This window comes from Rhinatrema bivittatum, chromosome 1 (assembly GCF_901001135.1).
Source record: "Rhinatrema bivittatum chromosome 1, aRhiBiv1.1, whole genome shotgun sequence".
Lineage (NCBI taxonomy): Eukaryota > Metazoa > Chordata > Amphibia > Gymnophiona > Rhinatrematidae > Rhinatrema > Rhinatrema bivittatum.
Genome location: NC_042615.1, coordinates 481,988,567 through 482,007,214, shown reverse-complemented (window position 1 = coordinate 482,007,214; position 18,648 = coordinate 481,988,567). Strand labels below are relative to the sequence as shown.

General features: G+C 45.4%; 1 protein-coding gene across 3 annotated transcripts in view; it reads left to right on the top strand.

Moving 5' to 3' along the window:
* DENND4C (DENN domain containing 4C) overlaps positions 1–18,648 on the top strand; it is a 233,808-nt gene that overhangs the window by 206,123 nt on the left and 9,037 nt on the right. For all 3 annotated transcript variants that reach the window (XM_029607079.1, XM_029607072.1, XM_029607087.1), the window contains one exon: positions 7,239–7,356. In XM_029607079.1, the coding sequence (XP_029462939.1) occupies positions 7,239–7,356 (118 nt within the window). The remainder of the gene's footprint in view (positions 1–7,238; positions 7,357–18,648) is intronic.

Sequence of the window (18,648 nt, the reverse complement as noted above, 5' to 3'; positions counted from 1 at the left end):
TGTGCTATCCTGTGACAGGATAGATGAACCTGCTCTTGACAAGTTCTCTTGGGTGAGCTTCAGGCCTATCTCATTTCCCTGCTTGGGAGTTTTGGGCTAAGGTCTGTTTCGGGGATTGCCCCTCATCCCCGGAAACCTTGCGCTGCCCTGCGTGGTCAGCTAGATTTGCTTTGGCACGTACTGTCTATCCCAGGCCCTGCCATGGCTTGCTGCTTGTTCTCCAAGCGTTGCTTGGAGTTTTTCCGCCCATTATGCCTACCAGCCATACCTGGGCTTTCTTCTGCAGAGACATTCGGTCCTTCGGATGTCAGTGGACTGCAGTTTCTTCTGGTGGGTTTTCGGGCCCCAGTTGTTTTTCTGTTGTCCTTAACACTGAAGGAAACTGTGCAATCTTTGTGCAAGGGTCTTTCTCTTGTCTCATCTCTGGGTTCTTCCTATATCCAGGAATTCTATACCTACTGTTGTCAGGGTTTACTTTTCAGGAACCCTGCTTGTACTGTTTTCCATGATGCGGAGTTTGCTTCTGCTTGCACTCACTTCAATCCTCTGCCTTAGGCACCGCTGCTGCGCATGACATTTCTTTATAGAACCCAAATCTTCTTCAGCCTGGACCACTGGTGGGGTGGGCTGCCTCTCGGGCAAAGGAGGGAGGTAGTGCTTCAGCACTGTGTAGTTTTCCACACAGCTAGGTATTCACACGTGTGAGGACTACCTCCTGTTTGTCTTAGGAGAAAGCAGAGTTACTGCCTGTAACAGGTATTCTCCTAGGACAGCATGATGTTAGTCCTCATGAAATCCTGGTCAAATTCCCCTGGAATTTGGTTTCTCCATGTATTAGCTATGTTATGGACTGAGGGACTCTGCTTAGGGGGGCAGGGTGATGACTACAGCTGCACAAGCTCAGTAGGGCCTGTTTGAGAGTTCTAGAATCTTTGAGATCAAAGTTCCGTGCTGGGCTCTATCCGATGATGTCACCCATGTGTGTTGACTAACATTCTGCTGCCTAGGAGAATACCTGTTACAGGTAAGCAACTCTGCTTTCCTTTGGAGAGTGAATATTGGACTTGAACTTTGTCCTCTGCCACGTTTAGGTTGAAATGCTGTGATGTCCTTCTCTTTTGAGCGTGGGAAGAAGCCTGTGCTGTATCTGCGGCACAAAGAGGCTTCACTGAGGGAGCTTAGAAAAGCTATTCCGTGCATGTCAAGAGCAATGGGGACTCAATAATGAGAGTAACACTGTTTCGGGGTGATCAGTTTCAACAGGTTTCTCTAATACAGTACTTTTTAGTCAGCAAGATTTCAGACATGTTGGTGTCAGCCATTTTTTTTTTAAATTTATTGAAATTTCAAAAATTATTTCACAAAGGGGTAGATTTTCAGAAACGGCGCGTTGGCGTACTTTTGTTGGCGCTCCAGGCGCCAACAAAAGTACGCGGGATTTTAGTAGATACGCGCGTAGCCGCTAAAATCCTGGATCAGCGCGCGCAAGGCTACCGATTTCGTGTAGCCGGCGCGCACCGAGCCGCGCAGCCTACCTCCGTTCCCTCCGAGGCTGCTCCGAAATCGGAGCGGCCTCGGAGGGAGAAGTAAATCCCCGCGCGCCAGCGGGCCGCTGGCACGCCTAGACGAGACCCGGGGGCGGTTCCAGAGGGCGCGGCCACGCCCCCGGACCGCCCTGGGCCGAAACCATGCCCCCGGGCCCGCCCTGAAAACGGCGCGCCACTCGGCCCCGCCCCCGACACGCCCCCCTCGGAAAACCCCGGGACTTACGCGAGTCCCGGAGCTCTGCGCGCGCCGGTAGGCCTATTGAACATAGGCGCACCGGCGCGCAGGGCCCTGCTCGCGTAAATCCGGGCGGATTTACGCGAGCAGGGCTCTTAAAATCCGCCCCAAAGAATCCACTTTGCTTCAGAAATGTGATACATCAATTTAGGCAATAAAAACTAAAAGAAAAAGGGAAAGGAATACCATTTTCCCATACTACACACCATATCCAATAGACCCCAATCCTCAGGGGGAGGCAAGCTTAAATCAAGGAGAGTATAAGAAACATATACTTGAAAAGACATAGCTTAACACAGCTACTAATATTTTACGTCATAACATTGATCACACCACATGGTGACACTCTCCTAGAATCAATAAACTTTTTAAGTTGCTCTGGCGAGAGAAACACAAAATTATCTCCTTTGAACTTGACCAGGCATTTGCACGGATACCTCAGAAAGAAGGATGCCCCTATGGCCAAGGTATCCTGCCTCAAAGCCAAGAAGCCCTTCCTTCTTTCTTGTGTGATTTTGGCCAAGTCCGGGAAAATTCTCACAGATTGTCCCATGAATAGTATATTAGATTTCTTGAAGCACTTCTTCATAACAGCACTCAAGTCACTATCAGTTAAGAAGGAAACCAGCAATGTAGCTCTTTCTATCACTTCATAATTAGATTCCAGATAATCTGTAAGATTATCCAAATCAATAGCCGGTGCTTACATTTGAGATCCTAAACCAGATGGTAGAAAATATACTTTATCCAAGGAGGGGGATCGCTTCCAAGGAAAATTCTAGCATTTCGAGAAAAAATCTCTTTAAAGTAAAATGTAGTAATTCCCCCCACCACCCTTGGAAAGTTTAGAAAATGAAAGTTTCGGTGTCTCAGCCTCTTTTCAACAAATTCAATTCTTCTATTCAGAAGATCACTATCTTGAATTAAAGAACTTTGTATTCCCTTAATTGCTTTTTTCTCCACTTCAAAATGAATACATTTTTGCTGATTATCCTGGTGTTGTAACACATTTTTGCATACAGTCTCAAGTTATTGTGATAGTGTAGTAATCTTAGAAGAACATTCAGAGAAAGCATTACCCATATTTGTAACAAGGTCCCATATTAATTCAAGGGTGACCACAGCTGGTTTCTGGATAAATGCGAAGGTTTTCTCTCCAGGCACCATCTGCCTCTCACCTTCTGCTCCACCGCTCGCCCCACAAGATGTTTCATCCAGCAGGGGCACGACTGGTCTTCCCATTGCAGTCTCCAGCACGGGAACATGCTTTGCAGTTGCTCCCTCAGTGTCAGCGGCTTGAGGAACCCCACCGGGACTCTGCCCGACAAGCTGCTGCGGCCCGTCCCGCACTGACGGTGGAGGTCTGACGTCAAGTGGGCTCAGGTACGCCTCCTCTGAGGCTGTGGTGAGCTTTCCATTTGAAGGTAAAAGCTCGTGGAAACAGAATTTCAGAAAAGCGCTAAGCAGAGCAATGACGGTGTTAGGCCGCCATCTTAACTCCTCCCCCGGTGTCAGCCATTTTGTCACCACAAAGGAATGACAGGGAGAAAGAACCTCTAATTCCTGTTGATCAAATTTATGCCGATGCAACTCCTAGTTGAGTGTTGTAGATGATTATTCTGCAGCTTGGGTCTCTCTTTCAATGGAGTTTTGGAAATGCTTGCATCAAGCTTTTTCAGTTCAGGGCAGAGTTCAATCCCTAAATCCATCCCATATTTTGCTTCTAATTTAGATACCTAACAACGATGCACTATCTATGCTCTCTAAAGGGATATAATACTAATGTCATTCATACACGATATCACCTCCTTTATTGAATCTCAACTAGTCTATTGATATATAAATATGAATCTAAATCAACTCATATAATGAGTGTGTCAAATCAGGATTTATGTATCTATATCAAAATTAAACATGAAAACATTTTTAAAGAAACAGAAAATTTTTGAGGAGAGAAGAGGAAGGTTTCATATAATTTCATATATCACCGCATCCAGCGGTGTTTATAATTTTAATCATCAACCAACCTCCTCCCGCCCGTGGTTTTTTTATGTTTATACTTGGCGTGTGGTATTAATGTGATATACTTTGATTGTGTAATTACAATGTTTAAATTTAAAATCACATGTATTAGGTCGAGCCTATCTTATAAATTGTGGTCAAAGCCACTAACTACTTTTAACTATAGCTTAACTATAATTACACAATCAAAGTATATCACATTAATACCACACGCCAAGTATTTTTGTCCCATTTTGGATTTAAAGGGGTTAATGGATATCAAGATCTCTCATTTTAGAATGGAATCTTTAAGATCAATCATAGTGACAGTAAGGAGAGCACAGAGTTTTTGATTTCCTTAGATCTCATGGAAGTTTATCTTCATATTCCCATAATGAATAATCATCAGCAGTACCTATGATTTTCAGTTTTAGATTATTTTCAGTTTCAAGCTCTTTTCTCTAGCCTTGTCACAGCTCCACAGACCTTTTCAAAGGTAATGGTAATGGTGGTGGCAGCATTAAGAAAGCAGGGAATTTTGGTTCACTAGTATCTCGACAATTGGCTTATAAGAGCATAGTCAGAGCAAGAAAGCATATTTTCTGCAAAATTTAGGCTGGGTAGTGAATTACTCCAAGAGCAGCCTCATTCTTTCTCAGAAATTAAAGTATCTGTGACCACTTTTCAATATGAAAGAAGGGATTGTGAGGTTATAACCTCAGAGGATACAAAAATTGCAGCTACAGGTTCGCTCACTGACAGATATCCATCAGTATGATGGCATCTGCAGGTTCTCTATTTATGGCAGCAGCTCTGTATCTAGCTCCCTCTTCAGAAAGCGGCGTTGTCCAGATGGGACCCACAGACTCAGTATTTCTCTGAGGCTATCTGTGTCTCTTCAAGCAAGAGTTAGTCTCCATTAGTGGTTGAACCCCAAAAATCTAAAGAAAAGAGTTGACCTGGACCCTCCGTTTTGGACAACAGTAGCAGATGTCAGCCTCTGCGGTTGAGGAGTTCACTGTATGGACCAGTTTGCACAGGGTTCATGATCACAGGAAGAAGCAAGGTGGTCTATAAATCGATTGGAGAACAGAGCAATTCAGCGGGCCTGAAATGAGGACAAACAGTGAACATTTTGTCAGACAATGCTACAACAGTTGTTGTTTATATGACTCATCAAGGAGGCATAAAGAGCCTTCAGGTAGTTGAGGCGAGTCTGCTTCTTCAGTGGGTGGAAAGACATTTGAGGAACCTTTCAGCCTTCATGAACAACATCCAGGCAGAGTTTCTCAGTTGGAATATGATTGATCTGAGAGAATGGTCTTTGTCTCAAGAGACCTTCAATCTGATAATTCTCAAGTGGAAACTCCACTAATAAATTTAATGGCTTCCTCCATGAATGCAAAAGGACAAAGATTTTTCAGTCGCCTGAAGGACAAGAGATCATCAGGTCTGGATGCACTAGTACAACATTGGCTGACAGAGTCCCTTCTATATATTTTCCCTCTGTGGCCAATGGCAAGAAAAATTATGCAGAGAGTTGTTCAGCATCCGTGTCTGGTAATTCTAGTCGCTCTAAATTGGCCAAGACATCAATAGTACATGGATATAATAAGACTGCTGGATGGATCTCTGTTACAGCTTCCTGAAAACAAAAATCTTCTCTCTCAGCATCCCATCCTTCATAACGATTATTTTTGCTTCTCTCTTATGGCCTGGCCCTTGAAAGGTTGAGTTTAAGCAAGCAAAGGTACTCTCAACAAGTGGTGGATATACTTCTAAAAGCAAGAAAACCATCTGTGTCCTTCATGTATATTTGAGTCTGGAAGATTTTTTGAACATTGGTGTTCACTCAACTGGATGGGGCCAAGGTCTTCTTTGATCCCCTGCATTCTAGAATTTCTTCAGGATGGCCTATCCAAAGGTTTAGACTCTTTAAAGGTTCACAAGGCAGCTATAATTTGTTATAGAAAGCATGCACAAGGCAAGCCTTTATCAGCCCAGTTTGAGATTTCCTATTGCTTGAGGGGCATTACACATCCATTGAGAGACCCAGTTCCTTCTTGGAATTTGAACTTGGTGATGTGTTTTTTTTGTTTGTTTGTTTTTTTTTAGCAAGTTCTTTCTTTGAACTTCTTACAAGAATTCCCTTAAGGTTGTTAACCTTGAAAGTGGCCTTTCTAATTGCTATTTGTTCTGCTAGACTAGTATCCAAGTTGCAGGCAATGTCATGCAGGGAACCATTTTTAGTGATTGCTCAGGATATGATCAAAATCTGTGCAGTTCCATCATTCTTTCTGAAGTATCTGTTCTCCATCTAAATCAGTTTCTTTGCCATCTTTTAGTAGACATCTGGAAAGCCAGGAATTCCCAACTTTGCATTCCTTGGATACACAAAGCGCCTTGTTGAGATATTTGAAATTAACAAATGATTTCAGAAAGTCTAATCATTTGTTTTGACCTTTTCTCCGTGCAATGGTGAAGTGGCACCAAAAGCTACCATAGCTAGATGAAGCAAGTTATTACTGTAGCTTACATAGTTAGTGGGAAAGCTTTGCCCAAGCAGGTCGAGGCACCTTCCACCAGAGTCCAGGCACTTCTAGAGTAGAATTGCAGGTGGTATCTCCTCTTGAAATTTTGTAAAGCAGTGATGTGGTCTTCTCTACATTATTTTTCAAAGCATTATCATCTGGATTTCAGGGCCAGGGAGGATTCATTCATAAGCAGGTATGGCAGTATCCTGCCCAGATCAGGAGTATTTTAGGTATATCCCATACATCTAGCCTGCTCTGCATGGACAAAAAGGAAAGGTAAATTTCTCCTTACCTGATAATTTCCTTTCCTTGAGTTCAAGCAGACCAGCCCAGAATCCTCCTATTGCTTTTCTGCTAAACTATATTTTACTTTTGGTTAGTGATGTTTCATTATTCAAGAAATGGGCGTCTCAGGATTTTATAGGAGTGTAACCTTTTTTGTTCTAAGTTCTAGTTATCTATTTTCCAATTTTTCCACTTTTATATCGTTTATAATTTGTTAGGAGTTATGGAGCTTAATGGTTGTAGAGTTAGCTTGTTGCAGATAATACTGATAGGCTGAAGTCGGCACAGATGCCTATAAGAGATGTCATCAACCAAGCTACTTAGTCCCAGTCTCCATCTGCTGGTCAGTGAGCACAGCCTACACATCTGGACTAGTCTGCCTAGGCTCAAGGAAAGGAAAAGAAATTATCAGGGTAAACTTCTCCATTTTTAGTAGGGTCAGATTTTAGGCAGATAAAAAAATTTTGCACTGAAAAAGAATAGAAATTGGACTAAAAGAGGAATCATTAGGGGCAAAGTAATTGTAGAGGAGTAGATCGAAGTGAGTATTTGTAGGCTGTGGAAGTTCATGCTTGTTTAGGTCCTGTGCTGGTTTTTTTTTCTATGGTGCTGATCTTTTTTTCTCACCTGTTCTAGCTTCCTCAGTCATCTCTGTCCCAGGACAGCAAGTTGGTGTATGTTCAACTGTTGTGGGACAATATTAACCTGCACCAGGAGCCTGGCAAGCCTCTGTATGGGAGCTGGAGGAACCTCCGTAAGTAATGGGAAACATTTTATTCTGCATATCCTGCTGACGTAGCTGAGGGGCTGAAATAATCGCTTCAACCACTAGTGACTGACTGTTCCTCCTTCCCTTTTTGGAAACAATGATTTTCCCCTAACTCAACCCTGATTTTCCCCTAGCTCAGTGCCTCCTACAAAAGACATTATTAAAGCAATTTTTGTGACAGCTTCTCCTTGTTCATTAGGATTCCATAGCAGTAGAAGGGACAGTGTATACTAAGATGTACTTCCTTACTAGCTGTCAGACCTCCTGTTTATCCCAGGACAAGCAGGATGATAGTCCTCACATATGGGTGACGTCACTGGACGGAGCCCTATCACGGAAAACTTTCTGTCAAAGTTTCTAGAAACGTTTTACTGGCATACTGAGCCCACTAAGTATGCCCAGCATGCCATGTTCCCTGCAGCCACAGGGGTCTCTCTTCAGTCTCTTTTTTTCTGCGTTGCTGTTAGCCTCCCATTGAAGGAGCTCTGTGAGATTCTCACATACTTTCCTCATGGAAAATTGATAAGAATTTTCATCAAAAGTCACAAAAAAAAGTTCCTTACAACGGTCTCCCTTCGGTGACACTCGCTGAGTACCGTTCCGGGGGTTTTTTTCAACTGGTTCTTTTTACCTCATATCAGTACCCACAAGCCATCGACCATTTGTTGCCTGAAAACATTATCATGGCCATGGGGTTTAAAAAATGCCCCCGAATGATGTCCATCACTGATCCGCATGAGATATGCGTCCTTTGCCTCGGTCCAAATCACAATGTCCGCGCATGTTCCACCTGTGCGCAGATGACTCCGAAGAGCAGGCGTGCCCGCCTTGATAAAATGAGGATCTGTTCAAAAAAGTTAACTCCATCGACGTCTACACAGTCGTCACCGATGATAACACCCTCTTCCTTCGAAAAAGTTCATCGAGGGAAAAAGAGAACTGGTGACCGTCCGTCACTGACTCCATCGGTAGCTTCTTCCTCGGCTCCAAGTAAAGACAGGACCGAACATCAAGAGAAAAAGCATCATTGACATCAGACGGACTCCATTCCAGAGGGAACCGGTACCACATCGGCATCGATAGCCATCGATCCGATAGCGAAGTGGGCCCAGGTACATGAGTCTCCATGCCCCTCTGTACCTGAGGCGCTCCCCATCAGGATCAGTGTTGGAGACTGAGCCACCACATATTCATGTGGATAAGCCAGTAGCGCCCATCGTGCCTTCCTCTATGACAGAGGATCCTATCCCAGTATCCAGGGAAGAGCTGAATACCCTCGTCAGACAGGCGGTCATCAAAGCAATTCAAAATCTTCAACCGCCACCGATGCCAGTTCCCGTACTGGCACCGACACCGGAGCCATCGGTCTTCAGGCCATTGTTAAACAGGCTCGATGCCTTAATTGATGCTTTCCCTGCGCAACCAATGCCAGCGCTACCAATGGAACCTCCGATAACTCCACAGACAATATCCATTCCGGGTTCATCGGAAGAAGAGGACCCTCTACCTGGTTCATCGGGACTTCAAAAACTATACTGATCGGACCTTTCACCGATGCCTTCGATGCCTCTTCCCGGTCCATCAGGAGACACCGGACGTCGATTCCTGTCGATGCCGGGCGAATCACCATTGGTGCCTGACCTACCTCCATCGATGCAGACGTATCATCCATTAAAAACATCGAGGATTCCATCGATGCCAAAGCGTCCAATCATACAGGACACTCTTCCTCCACCAGGGTCCCATTCAGAACCCCAGTATAACCCATGGGAAGACAGACACTGATACAGACCCAGATGACATCCTTTCAGAGCCTTCCCCACAGGAAGAGAGAAGAAAGTCTCCCCCAGAGGCCCTATCTTTCTCTAATTTCATAAAAGCGATGTCTGAGACAATTTCATTCGACCTGGTCACAGAAGAGGACACCAGACACAAAATACTGGAAGTCTTCCAATTCGTTGATGCCCCCAAAGAAGTCATGGCAATACCAGTCCATGAAGTGCTCTTAGATTTACAGCACCGTCTTTGGGAGCACCCCTGTATAGTACCACCTGTTAATAGAAAAACAGATGCTACATACCTTGTACAACATACACTGGGGTTTCAGAAGCCACAGCTACCACATCAATCAGTGGTAGTTGAATCAGCACAGAAAAAGGCCAGGAAGCAGAACCCTCATTCCTGTACACCCCGGGGAAAGATCAGAAATTCCTCGATGTCTTAGGCCGAAAACGTTTTCAGGATTCAATGTTGGTGTCACATATTGCAAGCTATCAACTCTACATGACACAATACCAGAGAAACATGTGGAAACAAGTTCAAGAGGTCACAGACAATCTCCCACAGCAGCATAAGGAACAACTCAGTGCCATTATTCAGAAGGGCCTTGATTCAGGAAAGCATGAGGTCCATGCAGCATATGCTTCCTTTGAAACCTCTGCATGTACGTCTGCTACAGGAATCAGTGGGCCTGGTTAAAGGCTTCTGATCTTAGGTCAGAAGTACAAGAAAAATTAGCAGACCTGCCAGAAACGACCTCTTCGGTGATAAGGTTCAAGAGGCTGTTTCACAGCTCAAAGATCATCACAAGACACTACGACAGCTGTCAAAACTACCATCTGAGCATTCTTCCTCATCTAGAAAGCCCATCAGAAGGGATACCATAAAACCTTTCTACAGGCCTCGTAGATACTATCCACCATCATCTGCAGTATGTTCTTCATGACCACCTCAACATGGACGTCCACGTCAAACCAAACCACCCAGACCTCAACCAGCCCTGCAAGCGGGACCTGCATCTGGGTTTTGAAACATTCCCAGAGAGCAGCAGCCACTCCAACAACCCCAGATCAGACTTGCCAGTAGGAGATCGGCTCCATTATTTTATACACAACTGGAGCCTTATCACCACAGATCAGTGGGTGTTAGCCATCTTGAACCGAGGATACCGTCTCAACTTCCGAACAATACCTCAGGATTCCCCACCCGCTCCACTGTGGTGACACAACATTCCAACATCTCAACTAGAGTTAGAACTCTTCACCCTGCTGACTGCCAGAGCCGTCGAACCCGTTCCCTGGCCTCAACAAGGCAGAGGGTTCTACTCCCGCTATTTCCTAATTCCAAAGAAAACGGCAGACTTCGTCCCATCGTAGACCTCCGCAATCTCAACAAATTTCGTCAGAAAAAAATTCAGAATGGTCTCCCTAGGAACCATTCTTCCCTTATTACATCAAGAAGATTGACTCTGTTCTCTGGACCTTCAAGAAGCCTACGCTCACATCCCCATTTCCCCACAACATCGAAAATATCTATGATTCATAGTGGGGCAAAAACATTTCCAATACCGAATTCTACCATTTGGACTGACTTCAGCACCTCGAGTGTTCACAAAAAGCCTGGCAGTGGCTGCTGCACATCTAAGAAAAAACAGCATTCATGTTTTTCCCTACCTAGACGATTGGCTCATCAAGAGTCCATCCAGGCAAGGAGCTCTCGCTGCCATGAAAAGCACCATAACCCTGTTGCATTCCTTGGGATTCCTAATCAACTATCAGAAATCAGATATGAACCCGTCTCGGCTCCTTACTTTTATCGGAGCAGACCTCAACACCACAGTCGCAAAAGCTTTTCTTCCAAGCGACTGTGCACACAACCTCACAAAACTTGCAAACTCTCTGAGCAGATGCAAGGTAGCGTCTGCCCACCAATTTCTTACATTATTGGGCCACATGGTGTCTACAGTCCACATTACCCCTATGGCGAAATTAGCCATGCAAAAGACTCAATGGACTTTGAAATCTCAGTGGCTTCAAGCTGTTCAACCACTGTCGTACTTAATATGAGTCACCAACCAGTTACATCTCTCACTTCGCTGGTGGACAAACCAACCTGCATTACGGGACCTGTCTACCGTTCCAGCAACCATCTCCTCAAGTAACCTTGACCATGGATGCATCCAACTTGGGATGGGGAGCTCACGTCAATGACCTCCAGACGCAAGGTATGTGGACTCCGCTCGAGAAAAAGTGTCAAATCAACTTTTTAGAACTTCGAGCGATACGCTATGCCCTTTATGCCTTCAAAGACTGCCTCTCACACAAGACTGTATTGATACAAACGGACAACACAGTAGCAATGTGGTACATAAACAGGGAGGCACAGGCTCGTATCTGCTGAGTCAAGAAGCAGTACAGGTTTGGGCCTGGACCCTAGCACACTCCATGCATCTCAGGGCCACTTATCTAGCAGGCATACAGAATGTCCTAGCGGACAGTCTCAGTTCACGTTTCCATCCCCATTAATGGTCTCTGGATCCCTGTGTAGTAAACAAAATTTTTCAATGCTGGGATCAACCAACCAACGACCTCTTTGCATCCAAACTGAACCACAACGTGGAAAGATTCTGCTCCCTCTACAGCCGTCGAAAAACATTCACCAGGGATGCCTTTGCTCGCTCTTGGAACAAAGGCCTTCTATATGCGTATCCTCCGATTCCGCTCATAGTCAAAACTCTCGTGAAGCTACAACAGGACAGAGGATCAATGATCCTCATAGCCCCATACTGGCCTCGACAGGTATGGTTCCCCATACTTCTCGATCTCTCGATCAGAGATCCAATTCGCCTGGGCACAGAGCCCACCTTCATAACTCAGAACCAAGGCAGTCTACACCATCCGAACCTACAAACCCTTGCCTTGACAGCTTGGATGTTGAAAGCTTGATCCTACAGCCGCTCAATCTTTCGACACAAGTCTCTCAAGTTCTCATAGCTTCACGAGAGCCTTCCACATGTAAATCTTACCATTCCAAGTGGACTAGATTTACCAAGTGGTGCACTCAAAAAGGTATTGAGCCTTTTTCCTGCCCCACTCCATCTCTATTAGACTATCTATGGCACCTCTCAGACTCTGGTCTCCAGACTTCTTCTGTACGTGTACACCTGAGTGCCATTGCGGCACTCAGGTGTACACGTACAGGGGATGTACACGAATAGAGGATGCCCCAATAACGCAACCCCTAGTGAGTCTGTTTATGAGGCGCTTTCTTCAACTTAAGCCTCCCATTCGACCACCGGTTACAGAATGGGACCTAAATATAGTGCTTACAAGGCTCATGAGATCTCCGTTTGAGCCTTTGCATTCCTGTGATGTAAAATTTCTTACATGGAAGGTCCTTTGTCACAAGCCCTTGTCACATACTCACCCTACATGAGGTTCCTGCATGACCAAGTGGTCCTTCTCACTCACCCCAAATTCCTACCTAAGGTGGTAATGGATTTTCACCTTAACCAATCTATTGTCTTGCCCACTTTTTTTTCCCAGGGCCCCACTCTCACCAGGGCGAGAGAGTTTTGCACACCTTGGACTGTAAATGTGCACTTGCATTTTAACTAAAACGTACTGCAGACCATAGGAAATCCACCCAACTCTTCGTTTCTATTGACAAAAATAAGCCAGGAGTTGCAGTGGGCAAACAAACTCTCTCCAACTGGCTAGCAGACTGTATTGAATTCTGCTATGAGAAAGCAGGCTTTCCTCTTCACGGGCGAGTAAAGGCACACTCAGTAAGGGCTATGTCAACATCCAGAGCACACTACCATTCAGTACCTATTGCTGACATCTGCAAAGCTGCAACTTGGAGTTCTCTTCCCACATTTGCAGCTCATTACTGTTTGGATAAAGAAGGAAAACAAGATTCTGCCTTTGGACAATCTGTCTTGAAAAACCTGTTTCCAGTGTAATAACCAACTCCTTCCACAACCGCCTGCTGTGATTCAGGCTGCCTTATTTTAATCAATGGCATCCCAGTTGTTGTGCTTGTTGCACTTGTTGTGTGCCATTGACCTGTTAAAGCATGAGTCAGCCTGTAGCTTGCTAATCACCCATATATGAGGACTATCATCCTGCTTGACCTGGGATAAAGCAGAGTTGCTTACCTATAACAGGTGTTATCCCAGGACAGCAGGATGTAGTCCTCACGAAACCCACCCGCCACCCCGCGGAGTTGGGTCCACTGCCGTTTTATTATTTAATTTTTTGCTCGCACTTATTGCTACAAACGAGACTGAAGGGAGACCCTTGTGGCTGCAGGGATCATGGCATGCTGGGCATGCTCAGTGGGCTCAGTGTGCCAGTCAAAGATTTCTAGAAACTTTGACAGAAAGTTTTCCGTGATAGGGCTCCGTCCAGTGACATCACCTATATGTGAGGACTACATCCTGCTGTCCTGGGATAACACCTGTTACAGGTAAGTAAATCTGCTTTGTTTAGGGTTTATTTTCAATATCATTCACAGTATATATTTCACATGCACATCTGAAACAAGTACTTCCAGTGAGATTATGTATTTTTTTTCTTCCCTTTAGTCCTGCAACCCTCACTGACACAAGGGCTGAGGTGTGCCAGCAGGGGCTGCCTAATACCAGTAGCCATCTTGTCTCCCCAACACCCTCCCCTTTCCCCCCCCCCCCCCATCATCCTGTTGTGCTATGACCTGAACTGCGTTGATGTCCCCTGCTCAGAATTCTAGGCGTAAAATGACACTGCTATGCCAACCAGTGTTGCAGCCTGGAACAAATGGATCATATCAGGATTGATTCCCTCTACAATTCAGCATCATTTAACTCCACTTTACTTTGATTACTTCTACAATGGCCAGTCAGATTCCTGCTTTATTTTGTGCAAGAACCTTATTTCACCAAATAGGTTCTCAGGGAAAATGGCTCACAGGTAAATTATTTTTCCTAGGACAAGCAGAATGGGTGACATCAATCGATGGAGCCCGGCACGGAAAACTTATGTCAAAGTTTCTAGAACTGACTGGCACACTGAGTGAGGTTAGTGGCTGCAGGAATTGGTGCCTGTAGGATGGCCTGGTTCCCAGGTTCTGATCTCCAGCCAGAGGTACAAGAGAAGATCATGGACCTGCCGTGTACTGACAAGAACCTCTTTGGTGACAAGGTGAGGAATGCTGTGGCTCACTTGAAGGATCCACAAAAAAGAGAGCACTAAACATCGGTCCTGTATATCAACAACAACTGAAACAAAAGGAAACAGTCTATAATAAATTCAAACACCTCTCTGCCATCAAAACAAAGGGTTACGTTGTTTTTTCATATCTACTATGTGTAAATTTGAAAAATGCTGCATCAGCAAGCCTGACAACGTGTTCTGACTGTGAAGAACCATTCGGTCTGTTAATCATTTGCGGCTCAGAAAATTTTTTTTAACAGCAAGAAGCTTGATAATGAAGTGGTTGTTATTGTTATCATATAAAATGTCCGTCTGTCCCCATTAAATCAACTTCCACTCTTAACCCGACAGCGGCCAGTGTTTCGCTACGAAACTCGTAGCTTCCTCAGGGGTGAGTAATATCAAATTGTCAAAAATCTGTAAATGCAATGACAACCAACTGTCAGACATGTAAAATATTGAAAATGTATTGTAACTTAGCTTCGTGTTTATGGAGAGACAACCTTCTCTACTCGGACGCCAAGTCTCAAATCAGTTCTCGAAGAGCTGGACAGAGATCGCATCAAACCAGTTATCAAAGTTAAATAGCCCGCATCTAAACAACGGAATGACATCATGGCGTTAACAAATTGTCCTGACGTTCAGTACGTACCTCTTTGCATGCAGATACATTACTAGAATATTGTTGGCAACAAAGGATTCCACGAGGGCTTTGGATCTTAAAAGAACCCCATCTATACAAAGAAGATACGGAGTTCATACAAGACTGGAATGCAGTTTGGATCTGATGATCCTTATCATTAAAACTGCTCAGAAGAAAGATGCCAACATACAGGTTGAAATTACCTCCATAAAAGAACAGTTCTGCTTCCTGTACAGGGAGGGGGGATGGCAAGCCGGCCTCGGATGCCTTTGCTGGCCATTGGGGCAAGGGCCTTCTGTACACTTATCTTCTGCTTCCTCTTATGACAAGGATTATCCTGAAGCTCCAACAGGATGGGAGAACCATGATTCTCATAGCCCCTCATTGGCCGAGGCAGATCTGGTTCCCGCTCCTGAGGAATCTTTCCCTCCGGGAATCGATCAGTTTGGGGACTTCTCCAGACCTCATCACACATGATCAGGAAAGGCTGCATCATCCCAACCTCAGGGCCTTGTCCCTGACAGACTGGATGTTGAAAGGTTAATTCTATAGCCCCTTGACCTGTCGGATGAGGTGTCTTGGGTCCTGGTGGCTTCCAAGAAGCCTTCCACTAGGAAGCCTTATGGCCTGAAGTGGAGAAGGTTTTCCGTGTGGTGTGAGCACCACAGCTTGGACCCATTCTCCTTCTCCACACTGAAATTGCTTGACTATCTCCTGCACCTTTTGAACTCTGGCTTAAAAACCAACTCCGTTAGGGTGCATCTGACTGCTATCGGTGCCTACCACCAAGATGTGGATGGTTTGCCCATCTCTGTGCAGCCAATAGTGGGTCGCTTTATGCGGGGTCTACTGCAGTTGAAGCCTCCCCTGCGACCTCCTGCTGTCTCCTGGGACCTCAGTGTGGTGTTGGCTCAGCTCATGAAAGCTCCTTTTGAGCCCCTGTGCACCTGTGACCTGACGTACCTGACCTGGAAGGTCATCTTTTTGGTCACGGTCACTTCAGCGCAGAGAGTCAACAAGCTTCAGGCCGTAGTTTTGTATCCACCTTGCATGAAGTTCTTCCATTTTAGGGTGGTTCTGCGCACACACCCTAAGTTCCTGCCGAACGTGGTGATGGATTTCCAGTCTATCGTCCTGCCCACCTTTTTCCCAAGCCTCATTTGCATCAGGGCGAATGGGCTCTGCACAGTCTGGATTGCAAGAGAGCCTTAGCCTTCTGCTTGGCGCAAATGGCAGGCCATAGGCAGTCTACGCAGCTCTTCATCTCTTTTGACAGGATAGATTAGGATTTGCGGTTGCTAAGCAGACCTTGTTCAACTGGCTGGCAGATTGCGTTTCCTTCTGCTATACTCAGGCAGGACTCTGACTTGAGTCATTCTGTCAGGGCCATGCAGCTTCAGTGGCCCACTTGAGAGTGGTCCCCTTGGATGAGATCTGCAAGGCTACGACGTGGAGTTCCCTCCACATTTTTGCCTCCACTACTGTCTGGACAGGTATGGCTGACGCAACTGCAGCTGTGGCCAATCTGTCCTCCGGAATCTCTTTCAGCCGTAAAACCCATCTGTTCTTACCTACAGCCCATTGTTTGGGTTCAGGCTGTCTCCCTCTGTTACCAACAGCACCAGTGTTGTGCCCATTGGCACTTGGTTAGGTGCCCATTGGTCTTACTTGTTGCTCGAGAACAGCCTGTAGTTAGGTGTTCACCCATGTGTGAGGACTTCCATCCTGCTTATCCTAGGAGAAAGCAGAGATGCTTACCTGTAACAGGTGTTCTCCTAGGACAGCAGGATGTTAGTCCTCACGAAACCTGCCCACCACCCCACGGAATTGGGTTTCTCCTGTGGCTTTTTTTTTTTTTTTAATTCTATGTTACAAGACTGAAGAGGGACCCCGTGTGGATGGTGGCATGCTGGGCATGCTCAGTATGCCAGTCAAAGTTCTGGAAACTTTGGCATAAGTTTTCCATGCTGGGTTCCATTGGATGATGTCGCCCATGTGTGAGGACTAACATCCTGCTGTCCTAGGAGAACACCTGTTACAGGTAAGAAACTCTGCTTTCCTTTACATCTCATGGATGACATATGTGTTCTAATACAGTTTTGTAATATAGCCATTCACAGTTAATGCACCTTGTGTGATTGCTTTTCTTTCTATATTTAATACATTTGTGCTCATAAGGATATTCAGTATGATGAACAGAAACAGACTAGCTACAACAATAAGACCACAAATACCAGCCATACCCAAATAGAATTAAAAACCAAAAGTACAACGATTCCAACTACAGATCATCATATCTATAGCCAGCATGAAAATTAGGCCTATTCAAAGCCTTAAGAACTTTCACAAAACTTAGGGAGATCTATGTCGACTCTGAAGAAATCTAGGCCATGCTTACATTTCACCTAAAATCTTCTCAACATAGATGCCCCTCCCTCACCATTGACCAGAGAGCATAAACAAATAACCAGATAAACGCTGCAACCTCAGGAATTTAGCGGGTGAACAAGAACCGCATAAACTAAGCATCTGTGGCTAATTCAAAGGGAAAAGCCAGGTTTCTAGCTTCTTTCTAAACATCGGGATATTTGTCTGTCCTAATGTTGACCGGCAAGCTGTTCCACATTAGAGGTGTAGCAGCAAGGGCCAAGTATATTGCATGAAGAGGCACACTCAGAAAGGCTTAATCTTAAAACCCATCGGGACTGTACCACTGTAATTTATTTGACAGATAGGGTCCTGCATTTCATAGGGCCAGAAAGGCCAAAACCATGAGTTGCAATTTTGCTCTTATTGTAACCAGCATCCAGTCTAGTTAATTCAGCAGTGAGTTCATACTTGGCCATCTAGGACTGCCAAGGGCCATTCTTGCAGTTATGTTTGTAGGAGCTGGAGCTTTTGGGTAGTCTTGGCCAGGAGTCCCATGTAGAGGACATTGCAGTAGTCTAATTGTGATGTTGTTAAAAGGTGAACCACTGTCTTAAATGCCTTATTAAAAAAAAATGCATACATTTTACTGTCCATTGCCTAAAACAGGGGTGCGCAAATAATGGGGAGGGTGAGGGGGGAGGTGTCATGAACAATCCTGAACAGGTAATGCCAGCTGACACAGCAAGAAAAAATTGGTGCATTGTCTAGTTTCAGCACCACAGAGGGTACTGCAAGCTCAGGTCAGAAGGGATGTAGTGATGACTCCATAAGCATGCCATGGTTTAGCCAAGCATGTCTTTTAGTAAGCTCTGGAAAGGATCCATTTCCACAACTTGTGGTCAGGGTCGAATTTACATTTTGGGTGCCTATAAGTAGTGGGGGAGGGGGAATGTCAACTCTTATCCCAATTCCCCCCCACCCCGGAAGAGGTTTGTGCCCCTGTCCGTTTTCTCTCCGCTCTGGTCCTCTCCCTTTTGAGCCATAGCAGTGCTTTGTTTCAGCAACAGCTTTAGAAAGGAAATTCAGCGAGTGGCCTCCAGTCATCCAGCGCGAGTTCAAAGCCCTGCAGCAGCGTGGCACCTCTCCCCCCTCCCCCCCCTCCTCCCACATGGGCTTCCTGTTACCATAGACCCTTGGGTGAGGGGGGGCGGGTCTCTAATGCAGCCTTGTGCTGAATTTCCTTTGTGAATTTTTTGCTGCTGGAGTGGGGTGCTGCCGCAGTCACGGATG